Below are 22,063 nucleotides of genomic sequence, written 5' to 3'. Positions count from 1 at the left end.
AATTAACCTGAAACAAACAAACAAACAAAAATTAAAAATAGATAATTGGATAGAGACTGTTTTAGAGATGGATCTGATTTCTAAGCCAAATAAATTTGGACATCCAACTACTAGTTTGTGGCTTTATGTCAACTTAGAAAATCCAAAGTATAATCTAGGCACAAAATAGGGAAATGGTAGCTGGAACTGTCTTTGCATATTAATGATGCATAAAAGATGCTCAGTGAATAGCAGTTATAATTTTTAAATAAATCCCATGAAACATCAGACACTTTAGAAAGGTATGAAAAAGAAAACTGCACGGATTAATCTCACCGAAGATAACATTGTTAAAATTCTGCTGATATCAGAAACTGTTCTTATTATTTGTCATTTGCATATATCTGTGTGTGTGTGTGTGTACACACATTTGTGCATGTGTATCCATGTATGTATAAATTTGGGCTACATATTTAACTATGCTTCCTGGTTTTCACTGCGCATATCACTAAATAGTCTACGTAACTATTGGCATAAAATGCCACTAATATATCGTGTCTACATTATAATTCTATTGTTCATTTAAGATATTCCCAATTTCTTGCCAGTTTAAATATTTGTTTGCTACTCCCAATGTGTCTTTAAAAAGATTCCTGTAAATAGATTGACTCAAAGACTATAATCTTATGGCTCTTGATAAAATACTAATAAATATCTTACCAGAAAGTTTATGCTAATTTATCTTCCCATCAGCAGTTTACAGAGATGTTTCTTTCAGTGGACCTTTGTTGATTATGATTATTACTCTTACATTTTTAAAACTGGTGTTGAATAGTGAAAACTTGTTTTCTGGTAGTTTTTATGTTATTTTGATTAATTTGAGGTTGAATTTTTTTTTCTATGTTTGTTGGGCATTTATATTTCTTGGACTTTTCCTGTTGAGGTCTTTGCCCATTTTTCCACTGAAGTATTTATATATCCTCAAGGAGAAATGAAGGGTGTAAGGTTTATACCCTACTTGACTTATTTAATAATTTTATCAGCTGCATGTCTCCAAACTAAAAAAAAAGAATGAAAATGAAAAAAAAACCTCTCCACTGTATCTCTCACTTGAGAAAGATAATGACAAAAAGATTGGCTGTTTTATGACTTAGGCCGTTACATTTTCTCTTAATTCTCTTGATGTCCGTTTTAAACACTTTGTTCCATTGGGATGAGTTTGGATGAGCTGGGATGAGCTTCTCATGACAGTAAAAAGGAAACATTCTGATAATAGATTCACAGACTTCCTTGCTTATTCTCTGGGAGAGTACATATATTTAAGAGTAGGTATGAGTGTGTGTGTCTTTGCATGTGTCTGTGGGTAAACACACAATCTGGATTCAATAAGTTATAAACTGACCAAGTTACTTTTATTTACTGAAATGTTACGACATAAAAATATTGTTTGAAATGTTAATTTGAGCATGGAAAACTTTATCATTGCAGTTTACAAAGGCCTCCCTCCGTGCAGCCTTTCCTAATTCCTAGGAAAGGGACAGGCATAAATCAGTTTCCTTTTCAAACCCCTGGGCTTTTCATTTGTGCTTTCCTTTGTTTCTTTTTTTTCTTTTTTTTTTGAGACTATGTCGGCTTAAGCAGGACTACAAGTGCCCACCACAATGCCTGGCTGTTTTTTGCAGCCATTGTCATTGTTGTTTAGCAGGCCCGAGCCAAGTTCGAACCCACCCATAGCCACTGTGCTGTGGGCACCGAGCCCATTTGCACTTCTTTTGTGGAAATGGTCAACCTCCTCACATTCTTGTTAGATGCCTGAGCATCTTATCTCCCGCACTGATTGCACATTTCCATAAAGCAGGAGACCCCTCCCCTCCTGTCTACAGCAGGGCTGTGTTGAGGGCGGGTTCCCAGTACATCAATAAATGAACACAATGGTTTCCGCCACAACTGCATTTGTTTTCACAGGACTCCATCTGCACTATTGCATGAACCCTGTATAGTCAGTTAAGTATTAGGGTCACATAGTTCTAAATTTCAGGATGTTCCAAAGTTCCTTTTTGGCAATAAAGAGTTCGGATCCCTTCTGGCCACTCTCTAGAAGGGGGAACAGGCAGGCTCATGCTCAAGATCATAATAAATCGCAGATTTGTGAAACTTGGTCTGTCTCATTAAGTTCTCAAATTAGCTGCTATTTAGACACATGTTTGTGAAATTTCAACAAAGGTCCGCAGAAACTGAAAGAGACAAGCTGGGCAGTACTTTATACTTCAATTACCCTTAAGTACTAAACCTAAGCATTTTAAGAAGATGGGGTTTTATTTTTCAGGCTTATCATTTCAGCATCCTTTTTTGAAAAAACACTTTGGCTTCACATGTTTATATTTATTATCAAGTTTCTCATATCCTCCATATTTCACAGAAGCCATAAAGATGGAGGGAGGATGAGAGAAAGAAGAAAACCACACAGAAAGGGATAAGAACAAGAGGCTTCATCTCAGCTTTCAGGTCCCCGTCTCCTGCAGGGGAACTGGAGGTGGGGAGGAGGCTGCTATTGCAGGTCTGTGTCTCCTAAATCACTGCTTCCCGGCAGGGTATGCATCTCAGCTTCAGAGTTTTTTGTTTGTTTGTTTTTGTTTTTAATAATTCTGGTGTCTGAAGTCCAGTTGGAAACTAATTAACACAAAAACAAACACACTGTTCCCAAGAAGAGGCGCAATTAGTAAGAAAATACTCTGCCGCCTTCCATCCCAAAAGGTTCATTCCTAATTTTGGACTGTAGTTCAGTGACCAAAGATTAAATGATTTCATTTTCATCTAACAAAATGTAAGGTAAGACTTGTCTGTCATCATAACCATCCTAAGTTTGATAGATCACATGAAATAACAGATAGCAACATGTTCGGAATCCTATTTCAATACTACCCCAGGTCATGAACAACATAGTATTTTTGCCTCCCAGCTCAGGGAGGTTCAGAAACGTGACATTTTCACATGACATAGAGGGATTTTTTTTTTCTTCCTTCCGGATGGGATTACTTCATTGAAAGAGACCTCTGAATCCCCGCTGGTCAGTGGTCTTAAATAACACACTGTGAATAGAATCGGGGGTGGGAAAAAGGCAGTGGGTGTGGGAGAATACTGATGAATGACAATTAGTTTCCTTCTGCCTCTAGAAGGGAGGGAATGAGGCACTGAAATACACATCACATAGACATTTATGAAAATGCTTAAATATAATGTCAAATCAATGAATGAATAAATTAATGTAGGACCGTGCCTGGATAAGGAAAAAAAAAATCTAATTCCTCCAATTTCAGTGCCTTTTAAAGTTGACCCTTAATTAAGTCAACATTTTTGTTGTTGTTTATATTCACACAGATGGCTAAGTCACCGCTACAATTCATCCCCGTGTAAATTGACCACACAAAAAGGAACAGTCATTTTTCAAAGTACACAAATACAGGTTACCATGGAAACCAGTGGGTGTCTTGCTGCTCCAGGTTCTGTTTTCAGAGCAGAATGTTAACCACAGGACATTCCAGCTGTGACTCTTTGGGACCAGTGACAAGCTTGCTGGCTTGGCCCTGGTAAAAGCACAATTTCTCTTGCCTTTAGAGAGCCTGAAGATCTGCTTGCTGTGGACAGCATTTGAAGTTCTAATTAAGTTCATAGAGAGGAAGGAAGTAGAAATTAAGAAAGGCAACAATGAGATTCTCACTTTGAATATGCACATTGAATTTCTATAACTGTGTTTACAGGTACTTTTAAAAATTTATTTAAAAATACCTGTAATGATGCTTACATTTTCAAGTTGGTCATTAAATGTATCTTCAGACATGGATACGTGTGTATTACAAAAAAAAAAAAACACCTTCCCTTTTAAAGAATTTTTTCAGTTACTCTCTTTAGGAGTCTCTTTATTTAAGATTTTTGTAGTCTACGTGCCCCACCTCCTCCCTTCCCCACCCTGAAATATTTCAATCACTCTTGGGACACTCTAAGAGGAAGGAAATCTCTTGCCTAAGCCACACTGACCAGCTTCGTCCACTTCCTTTGTGTGGGTTTAAAATTTGGCACAAACAGTTGATTAAACCATTAGTGACTTGACACTCTTAATTGCAAGGTGAAATGATCCATTGATTGTTTCTAAACATGAAAGACCCACACGGGGTGGAAGACTTAAAACTGAAGGCACAGGCAGTGTGGCCAGTCAGGGATAGAGATGGTCCAGCTTTGTGAAGATGAAGGGTTCTATAGGAACTTAATGAGGAGTCACTGGAAGTCAAGGTCTAAGTGAGTAGAGACCCAGACCCAGCAAATGCACACTTCAACCTTTTCCCTCAGTGGTAATCAACCGCAAGATCTTTCCGAACAGAAATGTGCTTTTCAAGGGCTTCTTTGTTGCTAACTGCTTTGTGACTTTGAAAATTTGTAACTATAGTGAATGAAAGTTATAAATAATTATCTCAGCTATATGAGGGTGGGATAAATAGATTGAATCACATTCAGAATCACAATAATTGATGACTAAACCTCAGCCCTTTCTATTTTAGATCAGCATCTAATTCATATTTTTCCTAAGTATTGTTTTTTTATTTCCTTAATTTTTTCCTTCTGAAAGAAAATTCTTTTTTTATATAGTGGGGAATTAATTTGAAGAATTAAATATAGTCCATGCAGAAAAAATAACTCAAGAGTTACTTCTAGATGATATTAAAACAGGGAGAAATTTCTGTAAAATAATTTGGTCCATTTCCTATTACAAATCTTTGAAAATTCCAAAGAAAACTTTACCTTTAGTTGCGGCACCTGTGGCTCAGTGAGTAGGGTGCCGGCCCCATATACCGAGGGTGGCAGGTTCAAACCCAGCCCCGGCTCAACTGCAACAAAAAAAAATAGCTGGGCGTTGTGGCGGGCGCCTGTAGTCCCAGCTGCTTGGGAGGCTGAGGCAAGAGAATCACGTAAGCCCAAGAGTTGGAGGTTGCTGTGAGCCGTGTGACGCCACGGCACTCTACCAAGGGCAGTAAAGCGAGACTCTGTCTCTACAAAAAAAAAAAAAAACAAATAAACAGAAAACTCTACCTTTAGAGCTTAATATGTAATTGAAATAATTCATCAGCTGTAAGGAAGAATTTTAGGTATAGTAGAAAATTTTCTATTCTTTATTGTGAATAAAAGTTCTGGTCAATGTAAAGAAGATAGTTACAATTTCTGAGAACTGTGCTGAAGAAATTCATAGAGTAGCCTTTTTGAAGGCAGACTATAGAAGGTTATAAACCATTGGAAGCAGGACACTAATTTAATTTAATTCTAGGGACATATATTAGAGTTTAGTCTTTGTGGTTAGCGTCAGACTCTATGCTATCATAATCCAGCTCCAAAATTTGCTTAGAACACAATCTTGTGAAAATTGGTGAAGCCAAAATATTTTAATCTATAAATTTGGCACCATGACGGTACTTATAGGGTTGTGGCAAACAGCAAATGAGACAGCCACGTCACAGGTTTACTATGGGGCCTGGTATGCAGAATGCACTCAAAATGTTATTGTAACTCCTAGTCAGAGGCAAAGGAAACCAATATGGTTTCCAAAGAAACCACCTCAAAACAGCTTTGAGAAAAGAAAGACGATGAGGACAGAGAACTGGAGCTGACTCCTGGAACACATTTCACAGAAATCACCCCTGGCAGGGCAGGCGGGCAGGCGGGCAGCCAGTGAGTCCAGGGTGGAGAGGGACGGCCATTCCTTGCAGCATGTTGCTATGACGACCCAGGTACACGTGGAGCCGGAGGCACCACTGAGGGCAGATGCAGAGTCTACTGCAAACCATCCTGTGCATGGAGGGCTTGCAGGAGGATGGTGGGTCATGCAGGGAATGGCAGCAGAGAGAGGCAGGGAATCAGGGGCTGTCGAAGCTCTGTGCTGAGCTGGATCAAGGAGAGTCTATTGGCAGGAAAAGTAGCTCTCCATGCTGAAGTGAGATGTGTTTGTGACTTGGCAGCCTCCTCCTCTCCCGCCCTGCAGCTTTCCCTGCTCAGCCATGACAGCTCCCAAGGGGTGGGACCTGGGGAATTCTTGCAGCTCCTGGTCCCATATCCCCCACGCTCCCCCCAAAAAAACTCTAGTGGGACCTATGGACCTGCCTCATTAGAGTGATTATTAAAAAATGTTGAAGTTTGCACACACATGTGCTGGATAAACTTGCAATTTTCATAGTTTATTTTAAATTTTTAGGGCTTTGAAATGATCTTGTAACAACAGTACAAACTGCCCAAAAAGAATCACAGAGTGGGGTACGGGGCTGCTACTGCAGGTAAGAAAAGCCCCGAAAGGGAAGTACAAGATGTAACCAAATAGGTTTTCTGGGTTTTTTTGAGAGAGAGAGAGAGAGTCTCACTTTGTCACTCTGGTAGAGTGCCATGGCACCATAGCTCACAGCAACTTCAAACTCTTCAGCTCAAGTGATCCTCCTGCCTCAGCCTCCCAAGTAGCTGGGACTACAGGTGCCTGCCACAACACCCAGCTGGTTTTTCTATTTTTAGTTGAGATGGGGTCCTGCTCTGGTTCAGGCTGGCCTCAAACTCCCGAGCTCAGGCAATCCTCCCACCTCTGCAATCCAGAGTGCTAGGATTACAGGCGTGACCCGCCTCGCCCAGCCCACATAATCTAGCTGTGAGGGATAATTTGGGAAAATGTCGAGGTGGAAGGCTGATAGGCAGAGCATGTGTGGTAGACCCTAGATGGCTGCAGGATGGCCCTCGCGAGGCTAAGTCCCCTCCATGAGACACACGGCTGCTCAGAGCACGCTCCCCGATGCAGGCACAGGATAAGCCACACTGCTATGTGCTGTCAGGGTGGGGCAGGAAATGTGAAGTATTCATCTAAAATTAGCAATTACTCAGAATGCTGGGCTTTGCACAAGAACACAAAACCTATCACAAGACCACGTTCTGAGTTACTCTGCGCCACTCTGAACTCGTGGTCTGTCTCAAACACCATCCCTCAGCCTCCTCTCAGGGTGGCTGGATGCTGTCCACTCTTCCCAGTGCATTTCTGGTTCTGCTTTCTCTATGTTACTCCAAAGCCACAGGGGCTGCTCTGGGTCTTTTTTTTTTTTTCTTCGATCATTCTCTGATTGTGGATGAGGGCAAACATTTAACTACAAAGATGTTTATCTCAGAACTGGTTATAGTGGTGAAAATCTAAAAAGATGCTCAACGTTCCACTGCAGGAATTGTTGGCAAGTTGAGAAGATGAAATGTGCCATCTTGAAAATGACTTGGCACAAAAGGGGAAACGTTCCCAAGCCATTGTTAGGTGAAAAAGCATTCACGACAGGGTAGCATGCACAGAATAATCTTTGAATGTCAAAATAAAATCAATATATGGGCGGCGCCTATGGGTCAAAGGAGTAGGGCGCCGGCCCCATATGCCGGAGGTGGTGGGTTCAAACCCAGCCCTCGCCAAAAACTACAATAAATCAATAAATAAAATCAATATACAAGGAGAGATGACAGGAAATCAATGCCATCCAATATTGTAGTACTTTAGGTTTTTTAAATCTACTTTCCCAATATTTGCCCAATTTTCTATAGTGACCATGAAATTCCTTATTGATTAGATAAATACATTTTTAAAGCAATATCTTTTGGGGACTTTTTGATGTGGATCTGTATTGGAAATATAGATTTGCATTGCTAATGCTTTTCCAATCTCAGAATTCCATACTCTTTAGGCTGTCAAATAGCCAGCCAGCCTACTAAAAATACACTCGTGCCTGTCTTCATAATCTTTTTTTCTGTATCTCGAAATTTCCCATAAAAATTAGTCTACTGAAATGTTATTATTCAAATGTTATTACGCAAGGTAATCAGCTCCAGAATTAATTTGAAATCATATTTTGTCTACGATGCTTCCTTTTTATCATAAGTAGGTTTTATTATTCATTAGACTATTTACTGAAAGGTAATTCCTCCAGATATCTTAGGACTGAAGATTTCCTACAGACATAAGTAGTGTAGTCCCCAAGGAGTCGGGTGTCTGACTCCTTCCCTAGTGGTAAGTGAAATACTTTGACAGCCAACAGCACTCTCCTGTCATATACAAACATTCAACCCCATGCACCACTATCCTGCTACCGTGAAACACTAACCATTTGTTATTGTTCTGCCTCCTAAAACCCTCACCATCTTCTGCAGATTGTCATGGGCACAGGGAAGAGCCTGGTTCATGGACAACATGAATCATAGAACTCTGAGCTGGAAAAATGCAGAGTACTGTCATCCAAGCTCTCCCCTGAGTCAGCGAGGGTTGGAAGAGAGGCTGTTAGATAGAGTCAATGTAAGAACCGAAGTGGAAAGGTGTCATTTAAAAAAAGTAATTCTAAGGCAATGCCTGTGGCTCAAAGGAGTAGGGTGGAGGTGGTGGGTTCAAACCCAGCCCTGGCCAAAAACTGCAAAAAAAAAAAAAAAAAAGTAATTCTAAAATGTTTCCATTGATGGGTGAGCTCCCACCTAATAAGCACAATGTAAGGGTACAGCATAGCTCCTGAGCACAGACACAACTAGAATGGGGACCTTACCTAACAAATGCCAACAGAGTAACCTAATCATTTGTAAAGTCATATTAATCTGAAATTTAAAAAAAAAAAAAGGCATTTTACACACACACACAAACAGATACACAAAATGTTTCCATTGGAAACCTTTCCCATTCTAAAAAGTAGAAAATCAATAGAATTAACGGAAGTCCACAGCTAAGATCACCAATTTTTAAAATTTAGCTTTTCATCAATGCATCCTTGTCACACCAATGTCTGCTAAGCAGTGGGAGATTCCTTCCCAGCCTTCTCTGCCTGTCTGAACAGCAGAACGGTGTGAGAGTAACCAGGGAAGGAAGTGTGGATAGAAAAATTCAAGTTTGGGGCATCCAATCGAACTTGTATTACTGTAGGTTTGATAATTATTCCTCCTAATCCTGTCGTCATGTTTGAGAGAAGGTTGTGAGAGGAAACTCACAAAGTTTCTTTTGAATCTGAGGGCAAAGGCTCTCTTTTGAAGGCTGGTGTGTTTGCATCATTAACTGCAGCAAATTAATGCCATCACATGAACATTCTTCATTGTAAGGGCCCGTCAGAAAAGATCAGCATTTCCTTTGAGGAAAGAGATTTTGATCATACTGAAATAAACATTCTTCTTTTAATTACTTCAGAATATTTAAAAAATCACATTGCTCAGGTGATCTTAAGGCCAAAATTTCTTACGAAATGCCTCATTTTAAACCCAAACGACAAAGTGTTTGGCTTAGTAACTAAGGAAGACACTTCCTCCTCCACCTCTTTTGAATCCATATCACACTTAGCACAGGGTTAGATTCACATCCACGTGGAGACACAGAGTGAATTGTTTGGTATGCTGTTGCCACTTTTGTGCATGGTTTTGGAGAGCAGCTGTCCTCAGAATCTTAACAGCTTATGTCCAAACTCTAAGCAGACTTCCTCTTCCGGTTCCAGGAAGATGACTCATCTGCCCAGGGAGGGTCAGAGGAGGAGCCACGGTGATGAGAGTTAGCTCAGATCCCAAATCTCTTTCTTCTTCTCTACATGTCACAAAGACAGTCATTAAAATCTCATTTACCAGTTGAGAAACAAGAGAAGCAGATGAGATTCTTGTACTCTTTTTCAGATAAAAAAAAAAAAGCCCCCTGGCTTTTGTAGGCTAACTAGAAGGCCAGGGAAGGAAGCCCTATTTTCACAACATATGGGACCAATCTAAGCTAATCACCACAGGGAAGGCTGTTTTGGAAACCACCACTTTTTATTTATTGCAAAATGTTTTCGAGAGCAAAAAATAATCCCTACAATTATTTTTGTTAAAATAATAGTAGGCGATATTTACTAGTACTTACTCTGTGCTAGGCATTATTCCAAGTTAAAATCCTAGCAGTTCTATAATTCGGGTAATATTATCTCCACTTTCAAGTTCCAGAAACTTAGGTATATAGAGATTTAGGAATTTTTTCAATATTCCTAATATTGAAATATTTTCAATATTCCTAAAGGCATCAACTGCCGGAGAGGAATTTTCCCTGTTTCCTTCATTAGTAATGTTTTTTTAAAAATGATCAGTGTTTGATTCAAGGATACAGCAAAAGTCCTTATTCTGTGTAATAATAGTAACATGAACAATTTTTCAAACTACAGGGCTAGGACCCCAAACCCCTGCTAGTCGATAAAATTAATATTTTCTTTACTACATTTCTTAATGGAGCTTCTAATAAAAGAAATGAACTAAAATGTTGCTTTTATCATTTACCCTTTGTGAGAAATGTCAAAATGCATTACCCAAGCAGGCTGCAGACAGCAAGCAAGAGGAAAATTTAGTATCTTGAGAAGTGAACCATCGCAGCTTAAAGAATTGAATGCTACGTGTGAATTTCTCTACACTGAATGGATGTGTTTCTCTCACATCAGGACTGGTGCAAATAACAACAGTGAACTTTTATACAAGTGTTTACTATGCACCAGACTTTGTTCTGATTCTTTACATACATCAACCCCATTTTATAGATAGGGAAAATGAGGCACAAGGAGCTAAGTGCCCCAGGTCACTGGCTGGTAGTTGGTGAAGGATGGGTTCAAACCGAGCTTGTCTGGCTCCAGAATCTTCATTCTGAAGCACCAGGTTACTGTGTGATCACAGAGACAGCTGAGCCAGACTGCACCTGCTACGTCTCTGAGACATTCTCTGGCCAGGAGCACTAGAGGACAGACTGAATCTTTAACACAGCCTCCCACAGCAGGCAGCAGACCCACTTCCAACTCCAGGGAACCCCCCCCCCCAAGAACAGCAGAAAGCTCAGTGTCTGGAGCTGTTTTCAATGGACAGCTAAAGAAAGAAGACTGAGGTTTATCCTTAAACCAAGAAATCGAGAAACTGAGGAATTGTTCTTGGGACCCGTGTGGATGCTGTTGTGCGATCACGTGACCAGCAACAACGTGTGCTGCCAAGGCTTCACTTGCTAGAGATTTCTGGGGAACAGACAAGTGTCCAAGCCCTGTGGAGAGGTGTGCGGAGCACGCAGGAGAACATGGACGGGAAAGAACAGACTGAACTGGCTCCGCGGGAGCTGCTGAACAGATCCAGGAGCCTCTGCCGGGGGAGGACGAGAGACCTGGCCAGGACGCAGCAGCCACTCCTAACTGAAAGGGCACAGAGACTGGAGACAGCGATTCCAGGAGACAGAGGTTGTTGCAAGAAGAAGAAACAACTTGCTGAAATGTTCGAGGAAGAATCTTAATGGCCAAGCAGAGTTATGCTTTCTTCAGAGGAGCGTGGGGGGATGATAATATGCATTTCTTGAGTACTTAATATTTTCTTTTTTAAAAAATTTATGTACTTATTTATTTATTTATTTTGAGACAGAGTCTCACTCTGTCATGTCACCCTGGGTACAGTGTCCTGGCATCATTATATCTTACAGCAACCTCAAACTCCTGGCCTCACATGATCCTCTTGCTTCAGCCTCCAGAATAACTGGGACAGTAGCTACCATGCCTGGCTAGCCTTTCTATCTCTTTAGTAGAGATAGGGTCTTGCTCCTGCTCAGGCTGGACTCAAACTCCTGAGCTCAAGCAGTCCACCTGCCTCAGCCTCCCACAGTGCTGGGATTCTAGGCATGAGCCACCACACGGGGCCTCAAGTACTTGATATTTTCCAGCTGTGAGGATTATATTATTTAATCTTACAACAACTTTATGAGTAGGGGCATTGATTGCCCTCATTTTACATGTGAGGGAACCAAGGCAATCAGAGGCTACATTCCTTGCCCAAGATCACAGCTTGTGAGGCAGGGCCTCCAGAGCCCACACCCCAGTTACACATTGCTGAGTAGGAGCTTGGGCCCATCATTTCCCAGCAGTGTGATCCTGGAGTGAGTGTGGTCCCCCCTCTCACTCCCAATTCTATTAAATGAGAATAAAAATTCTCAATTCCAGGCCTGTGTAAGGACAGTCAATTATACCGATCAACATGTCTTCAGTAGTGTCTAGCACATGGTGGGCATTTAATTAATGAAAAACACTGTAAATCTTAAAATAAACATATGAAATGTTAAGGAGAACTCTCTAGATGTCATGAACTTAAAAATTTGCTCAGCATAAAAATGGAATAAACTCGGAAAATATCTCCAGAAAAATGTTTCCCTGAGAATGTTCTATGGGATGCAAATGTCCCTGCTAATTAATTGCTGTTCTAATAATCTACTTGGAGCATTGCCTCTGGGGACCCCTCAGCACTTCCTTCCTGAGGGGACCCTGCTCTCTCTCCTGGCTGTTGTCCCTGCAGCTGTCCTATCTACAAGGCTTAAAGAGTTGGACCTCCAGAACCGAGGTGTCTGAAGCCTGTCCTCCTGACCAGAAGAGGAGGTAAAGGAATAAAGAATGCATATTTAGAAAAGCAACAGCTTGAGAAGTACCATACAAACAAAAAATGAAACAACAAACTCTTTTTCAGTTGTGTTAAATTTAGCATTTAGCAAATTTGCTTGAACATAGGTCTCTGTTTGTGAAACATCCATCAGCTTCTGTGGCCGAGACGGCTCTCCCAAATCGACCTCTCCTCCGTCTGGGTTCATGAATCACCCATGGAAGGCCGGAGACACCTGCAGTTGACTCTGACATAACTGAGAAATAAACTTGTGTTGCATGAAGCATCTGGGAATTTATGAGTGCCCATAGAAAGAGCTAGTGTTACCTTAACTAATTATGTATCACGGGGGGCTGGTGTCCGAGGGTCCTGCTAATGGCAAGCATTGCTCAGGCTACGGTCTTAGAAAAAAGATGAATGTCTAACTGAAAGATTTGCAGCTCTAGTGATGTTTTTTTTTTAATCCCTTCTTTCATTTGAAATGCATTATTTTGCCAATGAAAGGAGGACATGGCAGTGCAATAAACAATGAGGTAAACATCTAGGGTGGCCGGGATGATACCAGTGAGAATCTGGCAAGAGATGAAATGCGTTCTATGAAGACTAAAGTAAAATGCATTTGACAGAAGTCACTGACCCAATCAAGAGAACTTGAAACTGACTTCAGTGAGAAAGAAGAATGGATAGAAAGGAAAGAAAGGAGGCGATGGAAGATGGTAATGATGAAGGTGCCCGATAAGGAAAGCACAGAGAAAGTTTAGAATCAGAATACAAAGTTGTAAAGTAAGTTGGACGTTTTTTACTATGTCACATCATCTGTATCACCAGCCCATAGCAATAGGCGATGCCATAGCAATGAAAAAGTAAGACCTAGTAAAAAATATATAGAAGATTGATAATAAAACACAGTAGGGCCTCCATAGCTGACCACCTCCCCACACTGACCACCTCCTTAAGTTGACCTAATTTTCATAGACCGGACATGCACCACATGTACAGATCAGCACAGCAGGCCTAGTTCCTTATGGGACCACCTCCCAATGTTGACCAGTTTGTTACAGTCCTTTGGGTGGGACTTAACTGTCCTTTTAACTTCCAGGAGAGTGCTTTGAAGTAAAGATAAGATGATTATCTCAGTGGATATGGGCTAGAGAGTACAGTCTCAGGTGCTGACTAAGAGCTTGTGCAAAGCTCACACTCCTGGAATCCTCCAGGATTTTGATCAAGTCTGGGGCAAAGTAGAGGAATGTTTTTTCCTAATGAGATCTCCAAGTGACTCTGGAATGCAGCGGATTTAGCAGCTACTTGTAGGGACTTTATCCACCATCATCACCTTCTTCTCGGTAGAGACTGCAATCTTGCAAAGGAAATATATCAACACTAGCCCAGCAGAGAAGAGATATGTGGGAACGGTGACAGGAAGACAATTTTTCTAAACATCTAGACACCTGGTAGATGTTGTGCTCCGAAAAACATGTTAGCATTTGCGGAGTTTGTTATATACTCTCTTCTCTGAGAAAGTAAACAAAATGGTGAGGAGATTAATTAGATTAATTCTGGCCATCAGAGAAGAGCTGTTAAGGTGGCAGTGACCAAAACACCAGAAGGCAGTGACCTCCCTGTTCTAAGCCTGTGGAGGCTGACGCTTCATGGAACTCAGGTTCTAGGGATTCAGACTTTAGAACAAGAGTTCAAGGATCAAAAAATAATAAACAAATGAGAATGCAGTCAAAAAAGAAAGAAAATTCAAGAAAAGATTAAATTCTGTCATAAAATCAAAAATAATTTTTGGAAGATAATAAAAGGGGAAATTCAAGGGGTGACACAGAGCCTTCCGACCATTTGATGAGCAGGCACTCAAATCAGCTAAACTTCGGGGAACAGCACAGAAAAATATCTCCTAGACATTAGGGGAAATGTCTTTTTTTCTAAAGCTATGATTAGGATAAAATAAGGATGAAAATATGGATTGTCCCAACACTTTCACAAGATACGGGAACACAAACGAACAGAAGATAAAAACAAGCCGAGTTTGCTTTTGAAGCTGGGAGACATGGAATTCCAGTTTCGAAGACGAAACATTCAACTCCTTTAAATGAATCGTTTTGGACTTAAGTGAATTACACTGTGTAGTGCTGAAAGGTGCAGTCATTACAGAACTAACGTCATAATCTTGGTGAACTCAAGAGTGTTTAAGAAATGCTTTAAGCACACCAGCAGGACCCATGGCCCTGCTCAAAGGTTTTGCCTGGGTCACAGTCTGTGACCATGGCTGGCTGGAGGGCCTGGCCTCGCTGCTCCTGGCCGGAGCCAGTCCCACTACCCAGGGCAGTGTCTCTTCACAGGCAGGCTAGATCTGCACCTATGCTGTGGAGCTCAGAAAACAAGAATTGGTCACCAAGGGAATGTCCAGTTGGTGGCCAGTTCTTAAGGTCATGCCAAGTCATGGCAGGGGTGACCACATTAAAGCTGAAATAATGAGGTTGCAGAAACTCAAAGTCAGCCTTTGGGAGCCAAGGTGGGAATATGGGAATAGTCAGGAAGAAGGGACAGCTTTAAGAGAGAAGAGAGTGGACAGTCCACTTAGCTGCCTTGTTTCCAGCCCTTTCCTGACTTCTCAGCCTCTCCTGTGTGTCATGAGGTCCCGTCAGAGTAACAGTTCCTCCACAGACACTCACCCTCTGCCTGTGGCTCAGGTGTGTTTGCAAACAAGAGCGCAGACTGGACCATGAAAGCTGGCAGGGCCACCAGGGGTCTGAAGGGAAAACATTCCAACTTCTAAAATGTGGGAAATATTTATTCTGGAATCTCACAGATCAGGAAGATCTGTGGTAATTTTGGTAAAATTGGTGGTAATTTTTGGAAAAATTCTAAATCAGAAACTAAGAATAATTCTTTAGCATGAAGCAAAAAAAGAAGGTGGTTATAATAAATGATCACTGCTAATCTAGGAAGAAGTCTGTTCCAATAACAGTGCTTTCTTCTTGTGGGAATTTCGCTGGAGCGGTAGATCCAAGGGTTCCAACGACTCTCCCCCCGTCGTCCCTATGAGGGTGACAGACAGTTGTGAAACACTGTCTCTGGAGTGTGCGGTGTCATGGCTAAGAGCTTCTGCCAGAAGCCACAGTGCTTTGTCTAAATCCTGGCTTTGTCACTTATAATCTTTGTGAGTGTGGACAACCCATGTCTGCCTCACTTTCCTCACCTGTCAAATGGAGAGAGTAGTATTTCCTACATTACAGGGTTCCTGTGAGAATTATCTAGCAAATAATACACACTCAAAAAATATTAGTTATTTTTATTACCTAGTTATTTGAACAGTGCTATCCTCAAGATATTTAATAATAGATGCATTTTTAACCAAAAAGAAACAATTATTTGAGCATTTGAGTGTATATGAAACAAGTACCATCTTATGTTTTTATCCTTTTTTTTGTTTTTTTGAAGTATTAGGCCAGTGGCCAATAAGTCCACATACAAATGAATAATGCTCTGAAGAGCAAGGAATTAGGATTTAGGGGGATCTTGATATGATGGAATTCTCAGACAAAATCAAATATAACTTACTAGGAATGATATCTCTTTTTAGATTTTTTTTATTTTATAAATGAAGGCTGTGATGTCATAGCAATTCATGCAAAAGTGACCTAGCGATTATAGGTTTTTCTATAGGTCGACATTATGCCATGAGTAACAATAAATCCCATTTAACTTTAGTGTCCAAACCAGAAGAACACAAACGGGGTACCAGAGTCCAAACCTACTTGGCCCTGGCCACCGTGGTCAGACTGTTGCACCCCACTCGGGGAGCCACATTTTAAGTGTCACTGACATACAAGAGGCCACTCAAAGGAGCATGTCCCATGAATGCTAGCTACACGCGGACCTGTTAGGGAAAGGAAGGATGAGGGCTGGAGAGGAGAGGCCACGACTTACTCCAGATTGTCCAGAGAACTATGAGTTCACGAACTTAGACTTCACCATGCTCGCTCTCTGGCCTTCGTGCCTCGTCCACTCCAATCCAGACCCTGCTCTCACCACCGCACAAACACTGCTCTGCCCACTGCCCCCTGACCTGTCCTGATTGCTTGGGAGCAGAGCGTCTCACCCTCTCCCCTGCTGTTCTCTGCCCTCGGCACAATAACCGCTAACATTTCTGCTCCCTCTTCTCACCACGCATGCTCCCTGGGCTCTCTACCCATCTCTATGCTCATCTCTCCCAAAGCCATCATCTGTCCAACCATCTATCTGAATTCTCCTCTTCCTCATGGAGTCTCAGACTCACGATAAAAACAAAAAAGTGAAACCAAGTTGTAAAATACTGCCCAAATCCTTAAACTTGATTTCTCACATCTGCCTGGGCAAAATGGCCTTACTCCTGTAAGCAAACGACTTTTACTCCCACCACGTATTTTATTTCCAAATCTGATACATTTTGTTTTGCGCAGAGGACAAGATAATAAAGGATAGATCTGCTTCCCAGTGGCATCTTCACCAACCCATATGCCTTGGCAAGGTTGGACATAGTGTCTGACCAGCATCTAATCAAGTTCTTTTACAGTTTCCATTTTATAAATTCAAAAAAACTCAATTCTGGCTCTAATAACAGTCACTCAATTGGGATTTGGCTAAGTCACTTGAAAGAACTGCTTTAACTAAAAGTTATTAAAATAATGGAAGCTAGATGTTTGTGTTTATGAGCTTTCTCTCCTTAAGTGGTTATCTGTGCTTTAAAATTTCCCTCGCTTGACCACCCGATTCAGGTAGTACCCTCGTCTTGCCTCTTGGCTTACAGAAGTGGAAAACAATCTTCTCCCTCTGGCAATGTCATTCTTTGGAAGGATTTTCTGAACTTCCGGTTCTCGTTCTGGAGTTTTGTTGTTTTCACCGTCCATGTTGCATGAGAGAAGCGTGCCCATGACACAACGGACGCACCACGTACCAGAGGCCTCTACTCTGCTCTGCTGTTGTTGGAACAAGCTTTTTTTTTTTTTAATTTGAGGTTTCAGATACTTCCAAAAATTACCTGACAGGCCCTTTTGTTACTATTCCATCCTGAAGTGTGTCCAGAGAAGTGGAGCCCAGTTCCTGGAAGCGTTTCATCTCATTTCCTCCCTGCTCTACCTGCCAACACCTCCTTTAAAGTCTAATTCAGAAGCATCCTTCTCCCTGCAGCTGTCTCCACTGGTGCTTCAGCAAATCATGATTACGGTGCCTGGCACATTCCTGTACATACAATGCTCTCAAGGTCATGAATTCTATTTTGGTTTGTGCTGAAAACTGTAGGATTGTACTGAGCGTGTAGGGATTATACAAAGAGGCCAGTTAGGAATTCAATTCTTTCTCATTCGTTAATTAATAGCTATCATTCGACTTGTGCTAAAATATAGCTGTGACAGTCAGTTGAACCTGGCTGAATACTGTGTGGGTCCCATGCCTTCCAGAAGCCCACAGGTGTCAGGACGGTCACAACTGGTAAAAACAGATATGATCAACGGGCTTTAAAAGGAACTTTTCTGTTTTTCTTTTTCTGAAACATGAACAAGATCTCACCATGTGAAGATGATGGCTATTCTAGGTGAATGAAGTGGGACAATTGAGCTTGTGAGGACTTTGAACTTGAGATCAAGGAAGGTGGGCTTGGAAATCATTGGCAAATGCGTGCATGCTTATAAGCTAGTTTGATAGGGTGACATATTTTCTTAGAATACTAGTAAATATAACTTTCTAATGGCTATAATGTCTATAATATTATACTTTTCTAAATATAAAGCAAGATTTTTCCCCCCACAACAATCACTCTCCCCAAAACAAAGAAATGTCCTTATATTGGGAACCTCACAGAGTTTCTCACAGTGTGGGATGCTCTCTCTTCTCTGTTTTTATAAACAAAAGTGCTATTGGAAAAGATACGCTTATCTCAAACAACCTTAACAAAAGCTAGTTTTTTGATAAAACTGATAAAAAGATAGTTAAGAAAAATTTACAAGGATAAAGTATTTTTTCCTGAGAATACACACAGGACCTCACAGTTGCAAATGGCAGAAGTCTGTTTGGAAATCTTTGCAAATGAGATGTCTAAAAATCATTCCTCACCTTACAAAGAACTACATTAAGCCATTGTGTTAGGCAGGTGGGAAAGGTAGAACAAAAAGATACTAATGTTATCAGAAGGAAAATGTGATACTTCAGAAAAGAATTCCAGTGAAAATACCACACATGGTTTTGAAAAGTATTAAGTACTAACAATATAAACAGAAATAAAGATGATGTGTTAGATGACTCAAAACACGATTTTATTAATGGCAAAAAATAGAAGTCTAAATAACTTTTCAATCTATAGCTCTAATAATTATATATATGTTAGCAAAAAAGCTTTGTTTGTTTGTTGTGAGACAGAGTCTCACTTTGATTCTCGTGCCTCAGCCTCCCGAGTAGCTGGGATGACAGGTGCCTGCCACAATGCCCCCAGCTATTTTTAGAGATGAGGTCTGGCTCTTGCGTAAGCTGATCTCAAACTCCTGAGCTCAAGCAATCCTCCTGCCTCAGCCTCCCAGAATGCTGGGATTATAGGTGTGAGCCACTGCACCCACTAAAAAGCTTTTTAAAGTAAAATTTCCTATTGTAAAAATAGCAGATTACCTCATATGCTACAATGCTTAATGTTCAAACAACATTCATTATATAACATTGCAGGCAGAGAGTTGAATAAATGTTAATGGTATTCACTCCATTCCCAGATGTAAGTGAACAGGAATCCATACATACTCAAGGTTAAACCTTAGTCCTCTTTTAATTACTCCACAGGATGAATATTGTGTATTCAGATTATGAATAATATTATAACACTGAAACTTTCATTTCACAAAAATAAAAACAAACTGAAATACATTTAAAAATTAAAATCAAAATCAAAATCATGATACCTAGTACCAGCAAACCCCACACTAAATAAATTCAGACATTTTTTCATCTCTCATTTATAGAGAACGCACACAAAGACAACCAACAGAAATAGGAGCTATTGCTCTACTTCTGTGAAATTTAAATAATACAAGGACAATTGGTCCAGAACTTACGATGAAACCTAGAAACACAGGTAGTTCCTTGCATACATAATTTACTACATTAAATACAAAATAAATTTGGTTCAAATACCATAGCTGGTTGGTGAATTATAGTGGTATGGGAAAGAATTCAAGATTTAATTCCCCAAAGCATGACTTTTAACTTAACTTGGCTCCTGTGATCTGAAAACGCAGAGATTGATGGAGCTTTGGGATACGTACCTCTAAGTAATCGGTGGAGCAGCTGGTGTGCTCTTCCAAGTCAAACGCTAAAAAAGTATAGTTCACAGTGTTGCCCGTTGTTGCCTGGACCGTCCAGTTGCAACGCAGATTGTCAGAATAAGGATTTGGATAATTTATACTCTCCAAGATACCATAGGTTTGATTGACTATCACCACATCCTCGCATGCTGAAAGAAAACAACCAGGTCTGTTAAGCACCACTATCTTATCTATATCGCAATTGCTCCAAGATGTGTGTGAGACTTTCCTTTAAGAAAACATCTAGATTAAAAATCATATATGTGCTTATATTGTACTTATATATAAGTTTATGTATGATAAGTAACAAATGTGAAATAATACTTCAGTGAATTCAAAGCAAAGTGTGATGAAAATCAAATGGCCGTGTTAAAATAGGCATCGAATTCCTTGGACTTGGTAGTGAGCAAAATAATTTGGCTGCACTCAGAGATCCGTTGGACTTGTTTCTTAGAGATGTGTATTAAACATTCTGTGCCTCTGTTTTCCTAACATTAACATTGGAAGGGACAGAAATTCTGACCTTTAAATCCAGCAGTTTAAAAACTCAAAGTCCTATGTGAATGCTAAAAATGAATAACATGGCTTTGTTGAACATTCAAAAGTCCGCCTGAAATTCACAATAAAGCCTCCTTTATTCCTCTCCTTAGTCATCAGGAAGTACGAGGCCAATAGAGAGAGTGTAAAGAACTTCCAGGAGACATGAAAACCTTAAGTTTTAAAAAATGTTTTCAATCTAAGCTTTTTCTTGAGCCGAGTTTTCAACAAAACCACACTAGATACCTTTAAGTCTGTCTAACCCTGAAAGTGAGTGCCTAATTCAGCCAATGCTAATGACATAAGCAAGGGATAGGCATATATTTTCTCAAGTCTTTTTTATATTGTCTTTTTGATGTGCAGTAAAAGAGAATCGGAAACAAAGATGATATTGAAAGAACTGTCTCTGACAATGTGGTGCATAGAGGCATTTTTTATATTAATTAATTTATTTATTTATTGTTAAATCATAGCTGTGTACATTTGTGCGATAATCAAGGGGTACAATGTGCTGGTTTCATATACAATCTGAAATATTCTCATCAACCTGTTCAATGTAGCCTTCATAGCATTTTCTTTGTTATTGTATGTAGACATTTGTATTCTGCATTTAGTAGGTTTCACTTGTACCCATTCTAAGATGCATTTGAACTACAACGCTGCTTTCTGAAAGGTGGCTGGAACACCACTTCCTGAGCATTAGTTTAGAAAGCTATGTATTGTGGCTTTTCAAAATCTTCCTTTGCAGAGGGGATACTCAAAACCTTTCTTTTTTTAAATCTTTAGGTCACAGTTTTGTCCACAAGGGATTTCTAAAGAATAATTTTACTGCTTTAGATGCTTGTGGGAAGTTTTACCTATTAGGCAGACAGGTATCACGTACCTCCATAACCAGGGGCAAGACAGGGCAGAGGAAAAGATACTCCAGCAAAGCACATGGGCTGCCCTCCGAAATACACAAACTTCCCATTTCGAATGGCGCATTTATAGGAAATCTCACTGGTTTGCTCTGGGTTTGTTTACCTTTAAGGACCTCTATTCCCTATGCACTAATTAACTTTTTCAGTGTTCTGAAACCATGACAGCAAAACAAAATATCTCAAGAATAGTAAGAAAAGAAGAAACTCTTAATATTACCTGATTATAACAAACAACCAAATTAACACGCAGTAATAAAAGTAAAGAAATGATTATATGCTCAAACAAATGTATCTCTAATAGAGTCTTGGAAAGCTTTTTATATACTAGCAAAAAGTTTCTGAAGTACCAATTACACGTTGAAATTCAGCATTTAAAAGTATGTAGGATCTAGCCTAATCCTCAGATGTAAGTGAAAATGAATCTTCAAATCCACATGTACTAAAGGCTAAACATTAGCACGCTTACAATTAATCCAAGGTATAGATGTCGCCTATTCAGATTATGATTTTGTGATTTTCAATTCCTTTTTCAGATAGTTGCATAAATTGATGAATAAATTTAAATTTAATGGGTCAAGGAATCAAACTTTTAAAACCACATTAAAGGATTTATTAAATACCATAAATTCAAGGAAACATTGTTTTCATGAATACCCATTTTCAGAAAATATAACTTCAGAAAGCATTTTATTCAAAAGACAGAAGTGAGTTTTAGAGATTATCTATGTTAATCTCTTTTTTCCTCCAGAAGAAATCATAGAGGCACCAAGAAGAAAACTGATTTTCTCAAGGGTGAGGGGCAGGACAAACACCAGATTCCTTGCCATTTGTGTTCAATGCTTCATTAATTCTACATGTTGTCTTATAGGGAAA

The 22,063-nt window shown here is 40.1% G+C and overlaps 1 protein-coding gene across 1 annotated transcript in view; it reads right to left on the bottom strand.

Moving 5' to 3' along the window:
- The window catches only part of CUBN (cubilin), a 264,166-nt gene that overhangs the window by 162,987 nt on the left and 79,116 nt on the right, over positions 1-22,063 (bottom strand). Inside the window, exon 27 of the mRNA XM_053572936.1 lies at positions 19,695-19,882. Within this exon, the coding sequence (XP_053428911.1) occupies positions 19,695-19,882 (188 nt within the window). The remainder of the gene's footprint in view (positions 1-19,694; positions 19,883-22,063) is intronic.

This window comes from Nycticebus coucang, chromosome 20 (assembly GCF_027406575.1).
Source record: "Nycticebus coucang isolate mNycCou1 chromosome 20, mNycCou1.pri, whole genome shotgun sequence".
In the NCBI taxonomy this organism is placed as follows: domain Eukaryota; kingdom Metazoa; phylum Chordata; class Mammalia; order Primates; family Lorisidae; genus Nycticebus; species Nycticebus coucang.
This window is presented reverse-complemented; position numbering and strand designations above follow the sequence as displayed.